Below are 19,021 nucleotides of genomic sequence, written 5' to 3'. Positions count from 1 at the left end.
GCCCTTCCCTAAAAATGACAGAGGATTTTGGGTCACATGCTTGAAGGGAGCTCTGCCTGGTACCAGTGGAAGTTCGGGGTCTCCTCCAGAGGGAAACATCTGGTAGTGATGACGTGTTGGGGAATCTTATTTTCTTCTTTTTCATCTTCTTTTCAGACTCTCCCAGGTGCCTCATGCTGGCCTTGTCACAAAGGTAGATTTTTGGAAATCAGTGGTTTATTATTTCATGAGTCTGTGTCCTGTTGGGTGTGTGTATGGTGGTGGGGGTTGGGTGGTTCATCAGCCTGTGAGCCTGCCCCTGCCCCCCATTCCCCTGCCCTCATTGCCGTGCGGAGCCCTTGGTAGCTGGGCTCCCTTAGAAGGGAGGTCTCTGCAGGCCCAGGAATGTAAGGAATTAAGGGTTCAGGCCATTTCTTAAGCTGCCCTCTTCAGAACCAGGGAAGGAATTACTTTCTTCACGGGGGAAAGGTGATAATGCTCCGTGGCGTTGGGCAAGTCTCCTCCTCACTCGGGGTCTCAGGTCTGTAAAATAAGGAGGGTGCTGATGCTTGTCCTGTCTCCACCCTCCAGCAGATAACTCCTGTGTGTCCTCCAAGAGCGATAGGCTGCTGTGAACTCCTCTAAGCCAGGATGGGGGTCTCCCAGAAAACTCCCCAGCACCCACCTCTGTGGGCAGTAGAGCCAGGATCTGTCATGGTGTCCCCTTGCCCTCCTTGCATGCTGGGAGAAGTGGAGTCTTCTGCTGACTGGCCTCTTTCCTTTCTGTCCTCCCCGCCCCCACCAGTGACCCTCCTTTTGGCAAGAAGAGCTTTGAGCAGACCTTGACGGTGGAGCTCTGTGGCACGGCAGGTGAGCCAGGGGCTCAGCTGGTAGGGTGCCCTCGGGGGAGCTGGTATGACTTCCGGCAACGAGTCCCCCACCCCGAACAGCCCCTCGGGCAGTTGTGGGGGGTGCCCCACTGAGCCCTCCCTGCCACCGCTGCTCGGGCTGCACAGGGTCTTGGGATACCTAATGAGGGTGCTATAAGGGGGAGAGTCAGCCGGTCAGCTGCAGCAAGCCGCACATGAGCTAAGGGAGAGACACACGTCTTCCCCCGAAGGAGCCCACAGCGTTATGTGGGAGACAGGCTCCCACCATGACGGGTGCTGTTGCAGACGCGTTAGTTCAGAGTATGTACGAGAGTGCCGGAGCATGGAGGAAGGGGCGAGATGGGGCAGGGCGGGAGTGTGGCCTGGAAAGATCTGCAAGGCATCCAGAGCAGGGGGCTTGTGAGCTGGGCTCGCAGGATAGGCAGAGGCTGGAGAGAGGAGGCAGCGAGAAGTAGATCCCTGGCAACCGAATCTGCAGGAGCAAAAGGCACCCAGGGTGAAAGCCTTAGGTGCTCCTGAGGAGAGGTGCGCCTGGCATCACCACATCGCGGAAGTGGAGGAGGGGCCGGAAGGAGCAATCACAGAAGGCCGAGAGGGATGCCAGGCTGAGAGTTTGAGCTTGATCCTGCAGGCTTCAGGAGCCCCAGATGGGAAGAGATCTCGGGCATTTAGCAAGTTCCCTCTGCACTGGGGAGGATGGAGGCCAAGGTTAGATGCAGGAGCACTAATGGCACCGTGGGGGTCCAATCTAGGTGGGAGGTTTGACCTGCGGTGCCTGCCTTTAAGCTCCCTGGGGAGACATCAAAACAGTAGGGAGAGCTGGTCGAATGATTGGATGGAGAGCAGGAGGAGATATCTCGAATGACCGGGAGGCTTTGGCTACCATTGCCGGGCTACAGAGGGATGGCAAGTGGATTTTATCATATGCCAGCTCAAGAACTAACTGTGGGCTGCGTGAGTCCCAGGCCACGTTCAGGCTCAGCCACCAGTGCGGTGTTCGATTAGTGATGCCTGCCATTCATTGGGTTGGGAATGTGGTGGTACATACACTGCTTATCTGCCATCCCAAACCAGACCCTCTGTCCCTTGGAGGACTGACCCGTTTCCACCTCACACGGTTCTCCTCTTGCTTGGCTAGGACTCACCCCCCCCCACCACACCTCCGTACAAGCCCACAGAGGAGGACCCCTTCAAGCCAGACATCAAACACAGCCCAGGCAAAGACAGAGCTCCCAGCCTTCCCAGCTTGGAGGGCCTCCAGCTCGAGGCCGCCGCGGGGGCTGCCCACAAGCTGCCAAAGAAGCACCCAGAGCGGAGCGAGCTCCTGTCCCACCTGCGGCATGCCACAGCCCAGCCAGCCTCCCAGACTGGTCAGAAGCGCCCCTTCTCCTGTTCCTTCGGAGACCACGATTACTGCCAGGTGCTGAAGCCAGAAGGCGCCCTGCAGAGGAAGGTGCTGAGGTCCTGGGAGCCGTCTGGGGTCCACCTTGAGGACTGGCCTCAGCAAGGGGCCCTCCAGGCCGAGGTGCAGGCCTCCAACAGGGAGGAAGACAGAAGCCGTGATGCCAGCGCCCCCGCTAAGGACAGTGTGCTACTGCGAGACCACGAGATCCGCGCCAGCCTCACCAAGCACTTTGGGCTCTTGGAGAGCGCCCTGGAGGATGAAGACCTGGCCTCCTGTAAGAGTCCTGAATACGACACTGTCTTTGAGGACAGCAGCAGCAGCAGTGGTGAGAGCAGCTTCCTCCTTGAGGAGGAGGAGGAGGAGGAGGAGGAGGACGATGAAGAAGAGGACTCGGGGGTCAGCCCCCCTTGCTCTGACCACTGCCCCTACCAGAGCCCCCCCAGCAAGGCCGGCCGGCAGCTTTGTTCCCGCAGCCGTTCTAGTTCCTGTTCTTCCTCCTGCCGCTCCCGGTCACCAGCCGTCCGAAGGACCTTCAGGTATGGATGGGTGGCCTCAAGAGGGACAGCGGGCAGCCGACAACCCCGGTCCCCAGGGTGCCAAGGGAGGCAGGAGCCCTGAAACTGGGGCTGAGTCTCTCCGTGTGGCCTGTGTCCTGGTCAGAGGCCCCGGAGGTGGTCTCCCTGGGAGAGTTGTGGGGCAAGTCCTGGAGGCAGGCAAAGCCTGCTGTGTGGCAGTCAAGAGTGACCCAAGTCTCTTGGCCCCGGGAGAGGAAGAATACCCACTTCCTGGCTGCTTGTGGCTTTATGTCTAAATGAACTTGTCCCTTATTCATCCATTTCCTGCTTTGGACCCAATTTAATGTCTATGTGACCTTTGCATGTCAAAGGCAGATTAGCAGAACTCTAATCTTCGTTCTAAAAATAAGACCCGGATTTAAAGCAGCAATAAGGTTATTCCCATCTCTTGGTCCTGCTGAGCTGTGCCAGGACTTCCAGCCAGTCAGCTGATCCCCCGGGAGCCGCTCTACCTTCGCAGGGGGTGATGCATCATGAGCCTGTTTGCTCAGACCATCTTGGCTCAGTGAACTGGTCTGAAAGAAGGAGCTGGTCCAAAAGTCAGTGGGGAGCTGGGCAGAAAGAATGGAAGTTTGGCACATTTTGGTGGAGTCAGGTTGCTTCTCTCCCTGATCACAGCAGGACCTGACCTGACCTGGGGAGGCCTAAGCGGGGTCAGGGCATGTCCCAAATCCTCTGCTTGCCATGCACCCGAGTGACCACTAGATGGTGCACTTGGGTCTAGAGCCATGCAGCAGGCACCTGGCGTGCTTGTTACCTTGCAGCTGCATGGACCCCACCCGCCTGGTGTCTCAATCTGTACATGGAGGGCGGGGGGGGGGGGGGGGGGGGGGGAGAATCCGCAGTTCTAACTAGTTCCCAGGTGATGATGTCACCAGAGTGCCATACTCTGAGAACTAGAATTCAGGTAATAGAAAAATATCTTCTCGTAGAAAAACTCTGCTTTGTATTTATGTATCTACACCAGTAACTCTTAACTGCCTGAAAATCTGATTAAAGCAAACGCTTCTCTTCCCTTTAAAATGTATGTAGACCTGTAACTGGGCATTCAGTTTGAGGGGGGTTGTAGACTCCCCTGACACTAATGTTAAGAAGCCCTGAACTACCTGTTAATCAAAATGAGTTTCCCTAGCGATTTCTCTAAAAGCCCTTCTCTGTAATAAGCCAGGATGATTGGTCAGACCTCTCTCTGGCTCCATTCTCCTTTTCCCAAGGGTCACGGGGACTTAAGTGACTAGGTGTCCACATTAGGCAGTTTCCTCTGCAACATTTAGTAGCTCAGAAGCTACGAAAGTTTCTCTTCTTTTTGAAACACATCCTCCAAGTCTGGAGCTGGGGCTTCCTGGCCTCCTTTCCTTCCTGACCGGCTCAGGGGTGTCAGGGCAGGGCCTGTATTCGTGAACTTGACTGCAAAGAGCTGCGAGCCTCTCTAGAAACTCCCATGGATTCGCCTTTTCCTCTTCTTGCTTTTGGGCCAAGTTCAGGGCTGGCTTTTTCTGCTCACTGGAGAAAATTAATTGGTTGACTCGGTTTTTGCTCAGCTGGCAGAGCTTGGTGCCTGGCAAGCCTGGTAAAGGAGTCATCAGCCTTCTCCGGGCTCACATTTTTTTTTTTAATTTTTTTTTTAACATCTGTTTATTTTTGAGAGACAGAGAAACAGAGCACATGTGGGGAGGGGCAGAGAGAGAAGGAGACAGAATCCAAAGCAGGCTCCAGGCTCTGAGCTGTCAGCATAGAGCCCAATGCAGGGCTCGAACTCACAAACCATGAGATCATGACCTGAGCTGAAGTCGGACGTTCCACCAGCTGAGCCACCCAGGCACCACCCCCGCCAGGCTCACATTTCTTAAACCTGTGCTTCTGATCCCGGCTCTGAGCTGGTGTCACAACACAAACCCCACAGTACCTTTCGGTCACTCTCAACAGTTCAGGTGGGCGAACTGCCAATGTGTTACCAATGGATGATGACACTGCGATTTGTTGCACTTTAAAGTTTGCAAGTCATACCCCCTTCTATTACCCTGTTTAGCTTCGCAGATGCTCTTGGAGGGTGCATCTGCTTCTTACCCCCATTTCATAGATGAGGAAGCTGAGGCTCAAAGAGATTCAATAGAAAACCATAGCAAGTAATTATTGAGCAGGTCTTGAGCCGAGCATTTTCTGATTTGATCCTCACAAATGGCCAAGATGGCAGTACAGTCAGTTCTCCCTGTTTGCAGTTGAAGAACTCAGGCTAAGGGGAGGTGAGTAACTAGCCCAAGGTCACCCAGCAGGAGGTGGCAGAGCCGGGATGCGAACGAACACAGGCTGTCTGACCAGAGAGTCTGTGTTCTTATCCTGCGTGCTGTATTTCCCAAGGACGCAGACAGTATGTGCAGAGCCCGGACTCCCCCCTGCCTCCCATGCTGTGCTCCTTCCAGTCCAGCAGCCTGGCTCTCTGGGGGAGGAGGCGGTGTGCAGACAGGCGGTAAGACGCAGGCGTGTGGCACCCTGGGGTCTGCCCGGGCGGCGCATGCGGGCTGCTGAGCCTGATAGCCAGACTGGACGTGGGGGCTGTGAGGGCCGGGTTGCCTTGTGCCTGGGCTCCGGCCACTAGACAGCAGTGGGTCCAGGATCAGCAGACCTCCTTCTGGCTCTGGCTTCCCCACATTCCAGCCTTAGGCAAACCCATATTGAACCTGAGCCTCAGGGTTTTCATCTGGAAAATGGGGAAGCGTTAAGACCTCAAAGGTTGTTTTCCCCCCATCAGGTCCCAGACAGTGATGAAGTGAGAGGGCCTTTCCACCCTTAATGGCATAAAAAGGCAAGGTTCAGACGGGTTGGGATTTCGCGACACGGTGGTTCCCAGTGATCTCGTCCCAGAGGCTGGCCAGAGGCACCGGTCACATTGTTCAGAGCCATGCCCAGCCCCGGGCTGCCACTGCTGGGGACGGGGCCGGGGACGGGGCGTGCTGGGCTCCTTCTGCCCTCACGAGCGAGTTCTAAAGAAGTGTGCCTCGCTTCCGGGAGCAATTCCACCCGCCCACCCTGCCGTGGTCCCTCCTGAGAGTGAGTGCCTCTGGTTTGCTTGTTCACTGACAGATGTGAGAGCAGAGGGCCGTGTTCAGACGGAACGCCAAGTGTCCGGCATGCCAGGAAGCGGCGGGAAAAGGCCATTGTAAGTGATCTGGGGCCCCGGAGCCCGGAGTGAATGGGAAAGAGCAGGGGCATCAGGACGTGCAGGGACTTCATAGACCCGAAGCTTTTTGAGGCCAGCTGTGGCCTGCAGAAGATAGTCATGTTTCTCTCACTTAAAGAAGCACCAGGGTCACCAAAGGGCATCAGAGGTGGCATTGTGCAAAGTGTGGCCGAGGGACTAGCAGTGAGGCATGTAGTGGGTGGTGATTTTAGGGCTGAACGTCAGAGGCTTAGCAGGGCCGAGAGGGCAGGCTGCGGTTGGGGGCGGGGGGCGGGGAGCAGAGCAGGGCCAGCCAGGCCACAAACCAGCCCTGGTACCACCCTCTGTGTGACCTTGGGCAGGTCTCCCAGCTTCCCTGAGCCTCAGTTTACTCATCCATACACAAAGGAGTTGGGCCTTGTCCTTCCTAAGCGTCCCCCAGCTTGATCTGGTCTGAGGGACCAGGAGAGAAGCCTGCTTCTTGCTTCTTACTGACCCCCCTGATCTTCCCCCAGAGTTAGTTTATGGGCCCAGGGTATGCATGGTGAACCCACTGCAAAGCACCTAGAGAAAATTCATCAGGAATCTGCAGTGGGGAGCCGGAGCCAGCCCCTCCATGTCACTAGAAAGAAGGGAAGAGAAAGTAAGACAGATGCTCAGAAAGACAAACAGGCTTGCACTTGATTGCTTTCCTGCATAACTGGCACTTCCGGGCAGAAGCAGGGAGGACACATGAGGTGTGTGTACCCCAGAGGTACCCAGCTGCCTGCAGGCTGGTACTTATAACCACAGGCTGTGCCTGGAGCATCACCTTGGATTCCACGTGTGACCATTCAGCAGTGGGGCCGTGCCTGGCATGAGCAAGACAGACAAGGTCCTCATTCCCGTGGTTGGGGCAGAAGGGAGAGAAAGGCAACAGACTCGTAAGCAAGGAATAAACACTGTAATCAGAGATTGGGAGAGGCGCGGTGGAATTAATCACATGAGGCTAAACTCTCTGAAACAAACAGTCGTGTTTTGACTAGTGGGGAGGATGTGTTTACTTGGCAGTCTAGGAAGGACATCTGCAAGGAGCTAGACCCTGACAGATGAAAGGAGCCACTATGTAGTTTCAGGAGAACCATGGGGCAGAGGCAGGAAAGAACTTACCAGTGTAAGGAGCTGCAAGGAGGCTGGGGGAAGGGATGCCTACACTGAGCAGAACCCAGTTCCCATGGTTGACAGCAGAGGCCTGCTGTGGCCCCTGGGCCATGCTTTCCTCCCTGCCAGCTGGGAGATGAGAGTGGGGTGGTTCCAGATGGCTTTAACCTGTTCCGGAGAAAGCCTGTCCAAACCAGAACCTGTCATTTTCACCCACGAAAGCACAGGTTTCCAGGATGCAGCCGGAGTTTCTCCAGCGGGTCAGAGCAGCCATGGCATTCACTGGATCCAATCACAGATTGGAGGGGAGGGCACATTCCATCCTGGGTTGCTCCCCACCCCTCCCTCTGCTGGGCTCTTTTAGGGGCCCGCAGCATGGCACCCGGCTCACCTGAAGTGACCCCTTAGTCACAGTGTCTGTGCACTGCCCTGGCAAAACTGAGGATAGCGGTGACCCCAAGACCTGTGTCCTGGTCCCACTGCCTTCCTCCCAGCTCACTGTGACCCCCACAACGACCTGGTTTCCCATGCCTGCCCATTCCCATCCTCGGCAGTTTGCCTTTCTTTCTTTCTTCTTATTTTTTTTTTAATGTTTCTTTATTTTTGAGAGACGGAGTGCAAGTGGGGGGGAGGGGCAGAGCGAGAGAGAGAGAGAGGGCTCAGACTCCACACTGTCAGCACAGAGCCCAGCATGGGGCTCAAACCCAAGACCCTCGAGTTCACGACCTGAGCCAAAGTCGGACGCTTAACCGACTGAGCCATCTAGATGCCCCAGCAGCTTGCCTTCCTATCCCCTCCCCACTACCCAGAAAAAATCCCAGACTCCAAACACAAATATGAGTAAGCAGTTATGAGTAAGCAGTTAGATTAATGATGATAAACTCCCCCCTCCTGCCTCTGTCCATTCTCTGCTCATTTCCTTCAAGTGAGCATTTGCTCCCTTTAAAGCCACTTCCCCATCTGACACTTAGCAGCCCCCTCCTCCAACAAGGCAGGTCTTCCGGAGAGGGGTCGTCATTGTCCTTTCTCTGATTCCGGCCCCAGTTAGTGTTACCCACTCAGCCGGACATCGTGGGCTGAGGCCTAGGACTCCATAGAAGCCCCCCATCAAGCGGGTCCCAGGAAGCCAGGAAATGACTGGGTTTCTGTGTGTTTCCCTCCTTGAGCAGGGTGAAGGCCGTGTGGTATATGTTCGCAATCTCTCCAGTGACATGAGCTCCCGAGAGCTGAAGAAGCGCTTCGAAGTGTTCGGTGAGATTGTGGAGTGCCAGGTGCTGACGAGAAACAACAGGTGAGTCCGGTCAAGCTATTGCAGGAGAGGGGAGTGGGGAAGGGCAGAGGTCCCCGTCCAGGGCCGGCCACACAAAAGATGCCGGAGAAGATTCGCAGAACAAATCTGATGAGATCCGCAGCCTGGACCTGGAGAGCCAGGTCCCAGAGAAGGTCCAGTAACAACTGTGTGGCCCAATAATAAGCAGTAAACTCCCACTGATGGTTTGCTAACTGCCAGGCAAATCCTGTGCCTTCTCTTAAATGTTCTAACCTGCCTGTGACATATGCACTCATTCTTTCTATTGTTTTCCCTTCCCAGGCAGCTCAGACAGATTAACTGAGCAGCTAGTTAGTAGCAGAGTCAAATCTGCAGCTCTCATAGCTGCTTTAAGTCTCCGCTCTGATATAGGGCAGCAAACAGCCCCCGGGGCTTAAAGGGACACTTACACAGGAACCACACTGCCCTGCAAGGACCCGTGCCACTCATGCCCCTCTGTTCCTCCAGAGCAGCCAGTTCAGACCCTTTATTCTGCTGGGAATCTTTGTTTCTCCTCACTCACCTGGGGAAGCAGTGTTCATCTGTCAGGGAACCCGCATGCAGGAAGCATAGGTTGCACGTAAACGCACGACTTAGATGTCAAAACTTTGTCAGTTTTGAAATAACTCTAAAGTATCTCCCATCGTATTTGCCAACTGAGCTTTGAAGGTTTTTAAATTCAAATTTAATAATCGTTGTAAAAACTTCAATGAGAAACTTGTTTCTACGTAGGGATCATTACACACGTCACATCCATTAAGGTGGCTGCAGAAAATAACAAGTGTTGGCAAGGATGTGGAGAAATCGGAACCCGGTGCACTGTTGGTGGGAAGGTAAAATGGTGCAGCCACAATGGAAAATGGTAGGGAGGTTCTTCAAAAAGTTAAATATAGAATTACCATCCGATCCAGCAATCCCACCCGTGGGTATATACTTAAGAGAACTGAAAACAAGAGATCTCAAAGAGATATTCGCACGCCCCTGTTTATAGGAGCATTATTCACAATAACCAAGAAGGGGGAACCACCCCCATGCCCATTGGCTCATAAATGGGGAAACAACATGTAGTACATGCAAACAAAGGAATATTATTCAGCTTTAGAAAGGAAGGAAATCTTGGGTGCCCGAGTGGCTCCATCAGTTAAGCGTCCAACTTCAGCTCAGGTCGTGATCTCACACTCCGTGAGTTCGAGCCCCGTGTCGGGCTCTGTGCTGACAGCCGGAGCCTGGAGCCCCCTTTGGATTCTGTGTCTCCCTCTCTCTCTCTCTCTCTCTCTCTCTCTCTCTCTCTCTGTCTGCCCCTCCCCCGCTCATGCTCTGTCTCTCTCCGTCTCAAAAATAAATATTTTAAACATTAAAAAAAAAAAAAAAGGCAGTCTGTCGCATGCTGCAAGCACGGATGAACCTTGACAATCATGGATAACCTCATTAGGCTACGTGGAATAAGCAGCCACGAGGGGACAAATGCTATATGGGTTCCACTTCTGTGAGGTGTCGGCAGTGGTCAGATTCCTGGGAACAGCAAGCGGAGAAAGTGGAGATCCGTTCACAGCAGCGTGAACACTTCACACTACTGAATTGTACACTTAAAAACCATAAAAAGGGTACTTAGCGTGTTCTGTGTTTTTACCACAACTTAAAAAGAGAAAGTCGTTATACAAATAGGATGGTTTTAAGTTCTGTGCGGTCTTCAGGACGTCAAAGAGAACGTGCAAAAATAAAGCAAGCAGGCTTGGACGTTGAAAGAGGCGGAAGGGGTCCGACTTTGGCCTGGTTCAGAGAGGTGTCAGGAAATGTGAGCCAGCTGAGTACTTATTAGGCGCCTAGTGTCGGTAAGCCTGTCGTGGGCCGTAGCAGAAGTCCACATTGTCTCTGCCCTGAGGAGTGCACGCAGCAGAGGGACAGATCGGTCAGGATTCTTTTTCTTGCTGTTTGTGAAGCTGAGGAGCTGGGGAAAGGACCGACCTCAGGCCCCCCTTCGCCTCAGCACCCTTCTCAAGCAGGCTTCCCTCGGGTGGCAAAATGGCCGCCTCCATGCCTAAGCTTACGTACCTCCTACCAGGGGCAGCAGGAGTCTCCCTCACAGTTGGGGCCAAGAGCTGGGATGCACTCTTTGAGGCTCTGCTTTGGGTGACAGGCTCATCCTTGAATGCATCACTGTGGCCAGGGAGGGCCACCATCGTGTGACATCCCCTGGTGTCCTGAGCGCGGCTGAACACGTGGCTCAGTTGCTGAGCAAGCAGAGAGGTGTTCACCATAAAGGATGATGTGTACAGAATGCCAGCTGTACTAGGGAAGGGGGAGGCTAAGTCAGCAGCAGCCAAGGTGCTGGTAGCTGAGGCTGGCTTTGAAGGAGGCAGGAGGGCAGGGTGGGGGCCTAGGTGCCACAGGTCCAAGAGAAGTACATCACCTTTCATGGTGGGAGGCCTGAGTTTAAATGCCCTGCCTGCCATTGCCTTGGGGCAAATTCTGAACTCCGAAGAGCCTGTTTTCCTCATCCCTGAGCGGGGAGAAAATGCCAGTGGCCACTGGCAGGGTGATCTGAAGAGTGAGGCGCCCGGCAGACGTTCTGGGAATCACCTGCTCTTACTGTTCTCACACAGTGGAGGTCAGCCTAGCGACTGCCCTCATCCGTATTGGGGCGGGAGGGGGGCAAGCGGCCATGGTTACTGAATCAGTGTGGCTTTCTGCTCTGCCTCTGGTAATGGGTGGTCTGAGGGTATGAATCAAGCTGGCCCAGTAACGTGCTCCCCCTGACCTCTCCCCACAGAGGCGAGAAGTATGGCTTCATCACCTACCGGTGTTCTGAGCACGCTGCCCTGTCTCTGAGGAATGGCGCTGCCCTGCGGAAACGCAACGAGCCCTCCTTCCAGCTGAGCTACGGAGGGCTCCAGCACTTTTGCTGGCCCAGACACACTGACTATGGTAAGTACACAAGGCCCCGCCACCTTCCAGTGAGACCCAAGGCATGAGGGGCAGTGACCTCCTTTAGTGAAACCCAGACCCAAAGCCCCCTCTGGACCCAGTTCCCACACCAAAGCTCTAATGTGCCGATTGGGTAACTTTGCAGCCACTTCGCCTGGAGGCCGCCATCTTGCTTTTCTTCTGGTCTCTGGTCCATCTTGTCCTCTCCCAAGACTGGTACCAGATTCAAGCCTCCTGTGGCCACTTGGAAGGTCTAGTCTTGTGTTCACAGCCGGCTGGTAGAACGATGGTTACTGTCTCTTTGACCTCACAGGGCCAGTGGCTGCACTGCCACCTTGAGGGGCATTCCATGGTGACCCCAACAGGCAGCAGGCAGCCTTGTCCATTAATGGGCCACAATGAAATAATATTGTCACCGTGCTCTCACATTTGGAGAGGAGTTGGTGAAGAAGGACAAAGAAGTACAATTTAGGAGAGAATTATCTGTAGAGGAGAGTCTGACATGGGCTCCGTAGTACGGGGCTGAGTGTGAGTAAACCGAGGAGGATTCCAGGCCGGGCAGTGCTCCACCTGGCTGCACGGCCACCCATGGGGACCTGCTTCCGTATCTCTACAATGAGGGCATCCTAGCTCTGGTGGCCACCTTCCGTGACTTCCGCAGCGGTTTACTAACCAGCAGGAAGCTCTTAGGGAAATAGATTAATGGGATATCAGAGCTAGAAAGGAGCTCTAGGGTGCTCTGGTTCAGGCCACCGCATTCTAGAAACAGGGCAGCCGAGGCCGAGAGACACTGACGACAGGGCAGAGGTGTCACGGTAGAATGGCAAAGGTGATTCTTGCTGTCTGGTGTTCTTGGAGGCCTGGGGCCACATGCACCCCATGGAGCTGACCCCAGTGGCAGATTTTCTGATCGCCTGGCCTTTCTGAGTGGCTCACTGCCTTCCCCTCTCCTTGACTCCTCCACCCCCTGCCCAGATTCCAATTCAGAAGAGACCCTTCCTGCATCCGTGAAAAACAAGTACGAAGCCATGGATTTTGACAGCTTACTGAAGGAGGCCCAGCAGAGCCTGCATTGATAACAGCCTTAACCTTCGAGGAATACCTCAATACCTCAGACAAGGCCCTTCCAATATGTTTACGTTTTCAAAGAAATTAAGTATATGAGAAGGCGAGAGAGCGAGCGCGTGAGAGAACACACGTGAGAGAGACACTTGAGACTGCTGTCCTTTTAAAAAAAAAAAAAATCAATGTTTACATTGAACAAAGCTGCTTCTGTCTGTGAGTTTCCATGGTGTTGATGTCCCACTGCCACTTAGTGTCCTCGCTTCCGGCGGGTGGCCCCGGGTGCGCCTCCAAGTGCTGGGTCAGTCACCCATCTCCCCCTTCCTTCCCGACCGACTTCCCTCGTAGACGTGCAGCCGTGTCCACCATAACATTTCTTGTCCGTAGTATGTGATGATGAAATTGTTACTCGTGAATAGAATCAGGATTATAAACACATTTTTAATTGAAGAAAAAAAAAGTATATCCTTCAAATAACGTATTTATGGCTCAGATGTCCTGTGCCTGGGATTATCGTATCGCTTCCTTGATTTTTTAACTATGCACTGTCGCGAGGTGTTTGCCACTGAGCTGCTCCGCTCCCTCTGCCAGAATGCTCGAGAGGCGCCGGGCGGCCGGGAGGCTGATCCCCAGGGAAGTGCGGCCTGCAGCTGCAACGAGGAGCAGAGGGGAGAGGTTTCTGGGACTTCTCTGCCATGCTCTGCCCTCGGTGTCTCACTGAGCAAGGGTGGGTCCAGTTAGAGTCAGAACCCTCATCTGGTGCCAGCTCGTGCCCGGAGCTTGCGCCTGGCCTGGCGCACTCAGATCCTGGCGGACCCCGTGAGGAAGGCAGGGGTGAGCTGCACTGTTCTTGTTTTTCCAGGTGAGGCGGGCAGTGCCCCAAGAGGTGAGATGACGGGCCCGAGGTCCCACGGCCAGTGGGAGGGCAGAGCGGTGCCCCAGCCCAGGCCTCCTGATTCCTGGTCCCATGCTCCTGCAGTAGTGGGGTAAAGATACAAAGTTATAGCGACTGGTAGAGGTGAGTTGAGCGACATTGGGCCCCAGACTAGAAGTCTCCGGGCTCACTTTGAGGGTTAAGTCACCAACTGCCTTGCCAGGATTAGGCAGGTTTAGACTTGGACCTGCATCTGGATCCAGAGGGCTCTGTGGACATGCCATGAGAGCTTCAGTGACACGCCTGGGATGGCACAGGCAGGGCGATCCAAAAGCAGCCGTCCTTGCTGGGGCCAGCCACCAACCCATCCCACTCCAACCGGCTTGTCTTTCCCTTTCCCTCACCTGGAAAGTCACTTCGGTGGATGGGGCAGGGGTAGCAGGAGGGCATGTGAGGACCGAGCGTGGATAAGACCATCTCCAAGGTCCTTTGCCATCCAGACAACATTCTGATTGGGCTTTACCGTAAACTTGATGTTCATGAGTGATGTCAAGCCATGTCCAGCTTGGATGTTGTGCAGGTGCCTTGGGAAAGCGTGGCCAGGCTGGGTGTGAGCTCATTGCTTCTGCCTCAGACAGAGTGGCTCCAGTTTAATCTCGTTCATATATCAGGGTCCCTTGGGAAGTTTCTGTCTTAAAAAGAAAAGAAAAGGAAAGAGAAAAAGTCCTGCTTGCTTTAACAGTGTTTGAAATTGACTCATTAAACTAAACAAGCTAATTTAATCTTTTGCTACTGCCAGGCTTTAGAACTTTGAGAATTGGTAGTTGATTTTTTTTTTTTTTTAAGATTATCAAGTACTTTAGTAGGTATACTGGGAAAGTGAGCTTGTCCTGGGAGGTGAGAATACTCCCAGCCCACAGAGAAGACCGGAGGAAACAGGCTTTAGAAAGAATAGGGAATTTGAGCTCCTGGGGATCAAGTCACTTGACCGCTCTGGGCCCCCACATTCTTTTCTCTGAAATGGACTGAGGGGAAGTAGGCAAGTTGATCTCCAAGGTTCCTGCCGGCTCTGAGAGTCTTAGCTTCTGTGAAGGTGGTATCTAGCTTGGGATGGCAAATACATATATGGCACATATACCACTACTCCCACCTCCTTGGCCAGTGGCAGACATAACTAATCGACCACAGCACTCATGTTCTTTGAGCTTGGTCATACTAACTATTAGAATCCTCAACACAGTGCTCTGGGCAGCCATTTACTAATGGATCAGAGTTTAACCTGGTCTGATCTTCGAAAGGTTCCCATCATACAGAACCAAATGGTGGCTGGGTTTCATGTCGGCCCATCCCTATCGTGTCCTGATCTGTGAGAGAAAATTCCCCTAAGGCCATTCGTTGGCACAGGACTCGCAATAATACCGTGACACATGACCCCCACTTGAGTGGGGGGAGCGAATGGAATAGCGGACATGAAATGTTTGAGGGAGGCGGGGTTTGTGAGGATGAACCAAGAAAGGGACTATCCACAGCACAGACCTGAACATTGTAAATTCCTTTAATAGCTATTCACTGCCTAGCATACAGTAGGCACATAATAAATGGTTATGGAACGCAATAGAATAGAATTTAAATCTGTCTGCTGCCCCCACTGCGTCCTGATTTGCACCAAGGAGTATACTGAGGTTTTATCCTGTGGAAGCCTATAGGAAGGAACTCTAGATTCAGAGTCTGGAGAGCTGGGTTGGGGCCTGGCTCCACCAAGAACTTGCTTTGTGACCTTGCTAAGTCACAGAGTCCCTCCCCCACCCTTCTGCACCAGGAAGAGTTGGCCTAGAGGTTGCCTAAGCCGCTCCTACATACAAGACCAGTCTCTCTCTCCTCTCTTCTGGGTCAGCCGAGGCTGCCCTTCCCAGTCAGGTTAACACAGGACCCTTGAGGTACTTAGATACTGGCCCTTGAGCAGAGCCTGAGCAGAGATCTGCGCACGGCGTTGGGAGGTAACGTGCCTAAAGTCAGGGCTGGCCGCTGGCGGGAGAGGATGTCTGCCGAGAGCATCCCGCAGGGTTTCTGCTTGCCATCCCGTCCACAAAAGGCTGCAAGTTCTTCTAAAATTGACCAACCCCGCAGATAACCTCTATCTGGACGACTCATTCGGTGCTGTGTATTATTAACCAAGGAGACTCCGGGGTTCCTCCAGGAAAACTAGGCAACCTTGGTCTCTTGCCCACCACATTAAGGAGTAACCCAGAGGGAGCAGCTGCTTTTGGCAACCATCTCATCGTAGCTCTGTCCTCGTATTTGCTCTGGATGATGTTTACATGTGATTGCCATAAAAGCTTACTGTAGACCGTGTCGACAGCTGCCCACGCCGGGCAGGTTGTACTGTCCGTCCCTGTGCTGTGCTGGTGTTTGCAAAAATGTCCAATCCAACCGCTAAGTGGAATTCTTCCATCTCCTTCCTCAGTCGGTACAAGGCTGAATCAGAATCCTCACGCTTGGGGGTTCTGGTGACCGAAGGAAAATGCATCAAAGAGGTAAAGAATATGAGTGGATGGAGTGCAGAGAAGGCCCCCACCCCCCGTAGCCCCTCACACCTTGCTCCCAAGCCAGGAAACTGGTCCAAGAGCACGAGTTAGGGGGCTGCATCCGCCGTGAGGTCTTGCAGTGCTGCATGGTGACTGTGCTCAGGGGAGAGGCAGGGCTTCCGGGGCTCTGGGGGCAGGAGGAGGAAGGGAGGAGAGCTCTGAGCTGCAAACACTCAGCGCCCAAGTCCTGACGTAGGAAAAGATGCAGTAAGAGGTCACTTGTTGCATCAAGCCTCTGCTTGTTGATGTGTTGAGAGCAGTGTCTTCTAGGCATGTGCAACATGCGTGCCGAGGCCACCGTGCAAGTGGCGGCTGGGGGCGGCAGGGAGGGCGTTGACACACGGTCCTTCTGCATGGACGGGTGAGAACCTCATCCCAAGCCTTGGGTTCAGTTGAAATCACAGCTGAGCCTGAAGCTTGAGAGATGGGCCGTCCCAGCTGTGAAGCGGAATCAGCCCTGGAGGATTGGTTGATCTGACTCACGTCAAAACGGCAGTGTTTTTCTTAGCATTGAGATCTAGCAGCTACCCTCAGATCTAAGGGAAGAAATCGCGTGTGCGGTAGCAAATAAAGTGAACCTCATGGTTTTGTTGGCCAAAGAAGAGGGACCCCCTCACCCCTTCCCACCGGGGCGGAAGGAAAGCAGCTAGTGCTTATGTGCAATATGTTTAAGCCGGTCCCCAAGTCAAGTCCCCGGGGTGTTTGCTGAGTGGCAGACAGGGCTCCGGGGCTGTTTGCTGTGTCCGGAAGTACAGGGTAAATGGAGGGAGAGCTCGGGAGCTGGGAAGCCCACAGGAGTGCCCGTGGCCCAAAACAGACGCTGGGTGTGGGGAGACCCCCGGGAGCCGGCTGCAGGACGTCCAGGAAGTAGGCAGAGGCTGACTTTGCATTGAACCAATAAAAGCACTTTGAGAAAACCACAACCCTTCAGCGTGGCTCCATATTTCTACGCTGGCAAAGATGGGTCTCCTTTGGCTTGAGTGAGGTACTCTCCTAGGGATTGGGATGGGGTCGGGAGTGGGGCTGGTTTGAGGGAGGGGAGAGATGCCTTCCTAAATAGCAGCAGGAAAGGCCAGCCCTTTGCTGGCCCTTTTGTTGGAGGCCCTAGAGATGGGGAACGGTGAGTTTAGATCTTGGTACCTATTTTTATATATGTATAAAAAGTTGAAACAGCCCAGCTGACATCAAATGGGTTTACAGAGCAAGTCATTCAACTATAAGCCATCTCAGTGAGAAACCTGATGTTTCTTACTTGCTGTGTGATCCGGGGCCTCTGTTCCCTCATCTAACGGATGAGACTATTGGATGGAATGAACACTCAAGTCCCTTTCGAACCCGCTAGGCTCAGGTTACCAGCTGGGAGCGTCAGGAACCCATCACTCACCCGTGAACCGGATCCCATTCTCTGGCCGCGCCCAGCTGGTGTTCAGGGTGCGAGTTCTCTGCCAGGTAACCAACCAGCAGCAGACTCGAACCCACATGGTCCTGGCCGAGTTACCTTGTATGAGGAGGCCAGCTCCCCAGGACAGATCTAAGCCATAGTTTCTCGTGGGGATGGTGAGAAGTTCAACCCCGACTTGGCTGGGTGGCGATGTCACATCTCCCATCAGCCTCGTTGTCATTGTCCCCGCGGAACAGCTTTTAATCCGAATGTTGTGACCACTTGGCTGTTTCTCTCTTGCTCTCAGACAATACTAGCAATACACTTGTTTTTTCAAAAGAGCTTAACTTAGGCACTTTTCACACGTTTCCTTCAAATGATTGTAAAACATACGGGGCGACAGGAGGCATCGATCACACTGCATGTGTTTAGGGCAGCTTCTGCTTTTTGTTTCTCTAGTGATACAGCAGTGGTGGCTGAGGCTTTGAGACCTCGGGGGACGGATTTTCAGATATTCTGTTTCGTCAGAATGCCTTGCACATCTGGAAGCAGCAGGGCCGTCCGACTGCCCCACCCGGGGCGGGGGGGGCGCGGAAAATACGGTTTTGTAGGTGGTCAGTCCCCGGGCAGAGCAACGCCACGAAAGACGTGTTTATGTAGCTAGAACCCGCTCTGTGCTGCGTGTTTTGTCAAAGGAGCCTGCAAGGGAGCCCCAAAGAGCCTCTTCTTCCCCTTTGCCAGCCTTGCTTTGTGGGTGACTTTTGAAGGGATTGGTCGGCTTCCACCTCAGCACTTTGCCTTATCGACGTCTGGTCGCCCTCTAGTGGCCAAAGACTGTACCCACCAGCTTCCCAGATGGAAGGCAAATAAATCCTTTCGGCCCCCTTGCTGTGCAACACCAACTTTGGGAATTCTGTGTAATGGCCTGAGTGAACTGTCTATGTGTTTAGAGCCCAGTGTTACGCCAGTCAGAAGACTGCAGAAGCAACCGCTTAGCAGACTCTGGCACAGACCGAGAAGCACACTAGTTATCCTGTGGGCAAAGGAGACAGGAGTGGACCCTGTGTCCGGGTGCCCGGGAGGGGTTTGCTGTAACTGCAATACTGGCATCCCAGCTGCTGACCTTGTTAAGCGAACCTCTGCTGGGTGGCCCGCCCTGTACCCTCGGGACAAGCAAAGAGGTTGCGTGTGAGGAGACTGGGGGGGGCGGGGCGGGAGGGGGGAGGGGGCTGGCCATGGCCTTGGATACGGTCCACTGAATAGCCAAACAGGTTTGTTTGTTTGTTTGTTTGTGTTTGTGTTTTGTATTTCAAACTCTTGTCGAGTGTTTTTGTGTTAGGAATAAAAAGTCATAAACTCTCCCCAACTTTGTTTCTTGAGGGGTGTTCTGATTCCAATGGAAACAGGTTGGAAATCTCCAGGGGAGTGTGGTCACGGTGGTCAGCGGGACAGGGAGGTGGACCGCTTGGATTTCCGGATGGTTTCTGGAGGCCATGACCATCCAGAAGTCTGGCTTGGTGCCGTCCGCTCTGGAAATTCACACCCACCCCCTCGTTCCACGGTATTAGCATTGGCTTTGAGCGTCGGCTTCCTCCAGAGGCAGCTGCTAATGTTGAAATCAACTCAAGATCCCTCTCCCCGACCCCAGGTTTCTAAAAGACTGTGTCTGTAGCTAGCCTTAATCGACTGGGCGAGGTGGTCCCTATGGTCCCTTCCAGCATTTCCAAATCTTGGACTCA

General features: G+C 53.8%; 1 protein-coding gene across 1 annotated transcript in view; it reads left to right on the top strand.

The window, feature by feature from the left end:
- The window catches only part of PPARGC1B (PPARG coactivator 1 beta), a 109,727-nt gene extending 91,258 nt beyond the window's left edge, over nt 1-18,469 (top strand). The window contains exons 6-12 of the mRNA XM_049648032.1: nt 157-193; nt 785-869; nt 2,008-2,810; nt 5,931-6,006; nt 8,316-8,437; nt 11,226-11,380; nt 12,356-18,469. Coding sequence (XP_049503989.1) covers nt 157-193; nt 785-869; nt 2,008-2,810; nt 5,931-6,006; nt 8,316-8,437; nt 11,226-11,380; nt 12,356-12,456 — 1,379 coding nt within the window. The 3' untranslated portion in view covers nt 12,457-18,469. The remainder of the gene's footprint in view (nt 1-156; nt 194-784; nt 870-2,007; nt 2,811-5,930; nt 6,007-8,315; nt 8,438-11,225; nt 11,381-12,355) is intronic.
- The last annotated feature ends 552 nt before the right edge of the window (nt 18,470-19,021 follow it).

This window comes from Panthera uncia (genome assembly GCF_023721935.1).
Source record: "Panthera uncia isolate 11264 chromosome A1 unlocalized genomic scaffold, Puncia_PCG_1.0 HiC_scaffold_17, whole genome shotgun sequence".
Classification (NCBI taxonomy): Eukaryota; Metazoa; Chordata; class Mammalia; order Carnivora; family Felidae; genus Panthera; species Panthera uncia.
Note: the sequence above shows the minus strand (reverse complement) of the source record. Positions and strands in the feature narration are given on the sequence as shown.